Raw genomic sequence first — 6,000 nt, forward strand, 5'->3', positions numbered from 1 at the left:
AAATCTTACAAATAAATAAAACGAAATAACTACTGTGTTATTTAATCAATTCATATCACATTATCATCCTCAACCTTTAAAATAATAAAATTGTGCTAAAATATTGATATTTTACATAATGGTTTGTTTACATTGTTGACAATTTCTATTGACAGCGATTAATTAGTGGCGCGACAGAGCCAAGCGGCGGCGTTTTGATTGCCACGTAGCATCAACAAATATATCCCTTCAGCTGGCGTAGCCGAATGGCAATCGTCGAAGCCAGACGCCGACAGAAATGCAGTTTAGCTCTGTCGCGCGATAGAGATAGATACCTACGAAACATATATAACCGTGAGCGTTTGTGCATTCGGCTACGCACACAGCTAGGACGGCTGATTGCAAAAAAACAATCACATTGCGGAATTGCCCTGTTTATCAAATATTACCTAGAAGTCTACAAGTTACACGTTACAAGAAAAATTTCACAAGTACGTGTAAACTATGTTTATCAAAAAAAACCTACAAAGATTGTAAAATTACTCACTTGGAAATTTTTACTTGTAAGTTCTAAAATCAAAATAATGTGCCGCCATGTTGTTTTCCCGCCATGTCACATCTTTTTTTCAATGGTTATAATAATATATTAGTCTACTTAAACGGGTGGTTGTTTTTTTTTTAATGGTTATGGTCTACTTAAACGCATGGCTGAATGGTATGTTGTCTGTGCCTGATATAAAAATGGTAATAAAACATTAATGGCCGCTGTACACACATGGCCAACAGTTCCACCAACCCCCTTGGCCATGTGTGTAGAGGGCTACTTGGCCGTAAGTTGGCAGTTGGCGCTTGCGCTTGCCGGCCAACCGATTCGTGTCGGTTTTTTGTCCACACATCAAAGGATCTTGGCGCCAATGGCCAACTGCGTTTACACGTTGGCGCTTCATTCAGTTGGTCGTCAGCCGTCAGAGAGGACAGTAGTGATATATTTACGAAAATAATAAGTTTATCTATGCCAATAATAGTGTAGATTTTAGGAAATAAAATAACCTTGCAAATGTTTAATGTATTTCCTAAAAAAGATAAATGTTCTTATCAGAATATTCAAAAAATTGTTAATATTGCAAATAATTTAATTTTACTACGGGGTTATTATTTTTTAATATTTTTTTTCTGACAACGTCTATGACCAAGAATTTCCTAGATTTTTTCATTCCACGTCCATCTTTCATGAAGAGCCAATGCCAAGTGATTGGTTCGCCAATGTGTAAACAGCGGCTCTTATCTTGGCCAAGGGGTTTCACAAAGGGCTGGTGGAACCGTTGGCCATGTGTGTACAGGGGCCATAAGGTTGAAATTGGTTTCCCGCTCATTTCGCGTCTGATATAAATCAACAAACTATTTGTTAATTGTAAAATGTCTCAGAACGACAGTAAAATAACTGTCCTACAGTTAATTCGCGACAAAAAGGATATTTTATTCGGATCATTTAGGGATAGGTTAACGAAAGACAAGAACATCGCAGAATGGAAAAATGTTTCAAATCTTGCTCTGTCCCTTGGTTTAGTGCCTGTAGGGAATGACTACACATATGTTCGAGATACCTTTTATTTGAACTTAAAAATATCTACTTTGGTAAGTACCTAAACTAATATACTAACTAGTATACAAATAATTCATAATTCATTTATCACTTGTATTCTTTTCTTTAAGTATCACAGAGTATCTAACAAGTATAACTTTTCTTGACATTTTTTAACACTGTTGCTTTTTAACTAGAGGTGTAGGTAGATAGATAGACAGATCTTTATTGGCATTCCAATGTGTTACATGGGCATATAACATAATGGACCCTGGAGAGGGTGTAGCAAAACATTGTTTACAAACATCTTACATACAATAATACTTTCGTGTTTCGTGTAATTTGAAATGGGTAATTATATGTACAGTCGACTACAAAGAGATGTATCCATTTTTTCACCTTATTACAATGCAATAAGGTGAAAAAGTGTATACATCTCTTTGTAGTTGACTGTACTAGTTTGTCTATTATTAACAGAGTAAAAGAGATGACGCAAGAAAAACCGGCACAGGCGGCGGGAAAAAAATCATTCTGACTCCAACAGACGAACTCATACTGGAGATCATTGGCAAAGATTCCCCTATTTTGGATGGAATAAACGTAGAAGCAAGTACTTCTGAGTTACCGCTTGACCAAAATGACGTTCATGAGTCATCTCAGGTGTCTCAGATACAAATAGATAATGAAACAACTTCAAATGCAGACAGTAACAGTCTTGCAGGAGTTACAGGTAAATCTATATTTATTGCGTAAGTAAATCTGTATAATATCTGATAATATGTATTCTCTGTCTATCACCATTCCACGATACAGGAGCTAAAACACTGAAATGGAAAGGAGCTCTCCTTTCAATTTTGGAATTTTAATTATACATTATATACTCGAGTACAGACAGATTATACATAATATTAACCGTGTAGTAGCTTGCATAAATAAGAATGAAATGAATTAACGCGACATTTATATTACACTGAAATGGGGAGGACTGGGACGTATTTTTGAGTAACTTTGATGCATCTATATTTTTGACTGTATGTCTACGTGGATAAGGTTGCAAATATTGACTGGCGTAAATGGTTTTCGGATAAGTCGGTTAATTATAAGTGGCTAAAACTAAACTTGTGAAACAACTAATAAACAACTTGTCATTAAAACATTATAGCAAGCGTAATACGGGCGATAAAAGGCACAGGCATAGAATTCATTAATGAGGTGTTTTTGAATTACTCTTAATTTTCACTATTCTCATTGGCAATGTACCTACTATCAAAGACATATATAACTCTGTATAGACAGATAAACTCTAAGAAAAAAACGTACCTCAGTACCATACAGAAAAAGGTACGGTGGCCTAGATGGCATTACACCTTTGGGGTACGCTCAGGTAGATAGCGCTAATATTAATATTTGACATTTTAAAACATCTCAAGCTAAGAATATGGGCCAAATTGTCAAAACTGAGGTTTAAAAGTTTTAAGCTTGTGTCGAGAGATGGCAGTCTACGCACCGAGATTACATATTATTTTACTTTGACAGTAACTCTCTATAATACTTGATCCTCTTTGCTACTATAAACATGGTTGCGTTGACTGTTAATGACGACTGTCAGGTACGAACGTTAAACGCCAGTGTGTTTGCATTACATTGCGGGCCGAATTATCTTGTATGGACAAATAATTTCAATTTGAAGTAAAACTTATCTAATTACATTTCTTATTTTCTATACTCACCACCGTTCAGAGATTCGTCGCCCGTATTAGTGCGTTTTTTACATTATCCGATCCGATATCGGATGTAGAACCGACATCCCATACATTAAAGCCGCCATCTTTGATTTTTGCCTTTGAAATCCTTCCGACATCCGATATCGGATCGGATAAAGTGAAAACGCACTTAGCTTTACACGCTGTATAATTTAATTTTGTAATTATTTACGTGAAATTACACAATTTTCTTTCAACTTTCAATTTATTGTTTACAGAAAAAGAAAAAACTAAAATTGTTCGAAAAGGATCTAAGCAGCACGATGACGTACTAGACCAAGAAACAAAGAAAAAAAGAAAACTTGACCTTCAGCTGGAGTTCCTCGAGTTACAAAATTACAAAATGAAGCTTGAAATTTTTGAATTAGAGCAAAAGTTGGAAGTTAAACCTTCAAACATACTGAAGAAATAAAACCCTTAACAAAGAAAAACACATCTAACCAATATTTAATAATTAGTGATGACAAATCTAGTATTAAACGAAGATGGCAGTTATGCAGCAATATAAGAAGTACATAATTAAAGTATATAATTAATTATTTGTCTATTCTTCACAACTTTCTGTTATTAGCTTAGGTTTATGTTAAAATTCAATGATATTAAAAAATAGGTCGTATAATTAATTATTTGTTTATTTTTCACAACTTTCTGTTAATAGCTTACATATATATGTTACAATTCAATTATATTTTCCCCTCACTAGCTCGGAAATACGTGTTTTGTCCTTTAATACCAGCGGGTAAAAACGCATTTTATCCACTAGTGGGTAAAGTAATTTGACCTTGAATAAAGTCAAATTAACTGCTTTAAAGTTGATAAAAGTAGGTGAATCTAGTAATAAAGATGATTTACCACCTGTGGAACTACTGGAAGCAGTGATAAACGCATTTTTTGCGTTGTGGTTTCCTCGCTATAGTGAGGGGAAAAGTTTTGTGTTACACTCGGGTGCGAATGTATTTTACTTCTCGTGTGTTAAAAAACTCGCAAGTTCAGGATTCTATTCTCGAACCACTCGCTTCGCTCGTGGTCAACTATAGGATCCTTTCACTTGCTCGTTTTTCAATTCCACACTCGGCGTTAAAATACAACTTTGCCCCCTTGTATAACAAATAACTATTGTTTTACGAGGGGGCAAAGTTGTTGATTAACCGCACGTGCCAATATTGATACCCGAGCAAGCGAATGATTCCAATATTGAACCGGTTCTGGTTCAAAAAGTGGAATATTGAGCGCTGCGATGCTTTCAAGGCACGAAGGTGAAACAAACTTTGCCACCAAGTGAAACACAAAATTTTTCACCACACCAACACGATCAACATACTGACTTTAAAATATCAAACTAATCACATCCATATATCTATTCAATATTTATGATTCAAAATCATTATTTATTGGTAAATTCTACCAGTCAGCTTATGACATCAAGTTCAAATTTGTATGAAATTACTTTTCACTCTTGTGGATAAAATGCAATTTCATTTCATTTATTGAAATCAAGCAACATGGCTCATACATTAGTGACAAAATACACAATAAAATAACTATATAATTTAAAAATTAAAATTAACATCAGAAAACACACATTAACAATAAAGCATTAATTAAATTATGGGAATTATGCTATCTGTTTTCGAATAGCAAAGTAAGCCCTTACCAGTTGGTGTGGTGAAAAAAAAAGTTAAATCCGAAATAATACATACATATGTACATACAATCACGCCTCAGTCCCATGAAGGGGTAGGCAGAGCACATGAAACTACTCAGGTTTCAGTGCCACTCTTGGCAAATAAGGGGTTGAAAGAAAACGAAACTGTGACATTGCAGTGACAGGTTGCCAGCCTCTCGCCTACGCCACAATTTAACCCAAATCCGAAATCAATTTATTCCTTTCAAATCTGCTCCGGCCCCCGTCATCTTGGACGCCTACGTATAAGCGTCAATGTTGTCTTCATCATGCAAGTCGTTTATGTCGTCTTCGTCGTCGCCATTTTCTCTGAAATTGCATAAGGTCACACAGCATTTAAAAATCTCACAGGCAAATCTTGTTTGAACGCGTAAATAATTTAAACATGAAAACTTTTCTTTTAGTATTCCAATGGCATTTTCAATAAGTCGCCGTATACATTTGTGAGCATTAAGAAAAGCTACGTTTGATTGATCATTGGGATTCATTAGTAGAGGAGTAATGAGCCAGTCCTTTAGAGGGTAAGCAGAGTCGCCAAGGAGAACACCTTGTGGGATGGGCCTCCAACCATTTTCAAATTGCTCGTATAATAGATTATTTTGTAGTAGGTACTATGCTGTCGTGAGTACTACCTTGCCAATTAGCATAGCAATAATAAAATATCCTGTCTGGGCCTAAACAATTAATGGAGTGTTTTCCATGCTGATCTACGAATACTTCTTCATGTTGATGTTGGGCCTCCATTTCTATTAAGGTGCCATCTAGACAGCCACAGACTAACGGAATTCCTTTTAACATATGGAATTTTTGTACGACGTCTTGCATGTTATTCGGCCATTTCACGTAATCGTCGAACATTTTTGAGCATTGACGGCCTCTACAGCACCGTGTAGTGCATTGCATACACTTCCTTTTGTTACACCATGCATATCCGAAATTGCATGGTATTGAGCTCCGGTGCCCTACCAATGCATTGCAATATTAATTTCGGT

The 6,000-nt window shown here is 35.6% G+C and overlaps 1 protein-coding gene across 1 annotated transcript; it reads left to right on the forward strand.

Moving 5' to 3' along the window:
• Positions 1-1,395: 1,395 nt before the first annotated feature.
• Positions 1,396-3,901, forward strand: LOC125235802. The gene is made up of 3 exons (XM_048142390.1): positions 1,396-1,614; positions 2,039-2,291; positions 3,543-3,901. The coding sequence occupies exons 1-3, from the start codon at positions 1,396-1,398 to the stop codon at positions 3,734-3,736; spliced, it is 666 nt and encodes a 221-aa protein (XP_047998347.1). The 3' UTR covers positions 3,737-3,901.
• Positions 3,902-6,000: the final 2,099 nt, after the last annotated feature.

This window comes from Leguminivora glycinivorella, chromosome 18 (assembly GCF_023078275.1).
Source record: "Leguminivora glycinivorella isolate SPB_JAAS2020 chromosome 18, LegGlyc_1.1, whole genome shotgun sequence".
In the NCBI taxonomy this organism is placed as follows: Eukaryota; Metazoa; Arthropoda; class Insecta; order Lepidoptera; family Tortricidae; genus Leguminivora; species Leguminivora glycinivorella.

Coding starts and splice junctions, on each gene's coding strand:
- LOC125235802 (XM_048142390.1), top strand. CDS start 1,396: ATGTCTCAGAACGACAGTAAAATAACTGTCCTACAGTTAATTCGCGAC. Junction 1,615..2,038: donor ACTTAAAAATATCTACTTTG/GTAAGTACCTAA, acceptor TATTATTAACAG/AGTAAAAGAGATGACGCAAG. Junction 2,292..3,542: donor CAGTCTTGCAGGAGTTACAG/GTAAATCTATAT, acceptor TATTGTTTACAG/AAAAAGAAAAAACTAAAATT.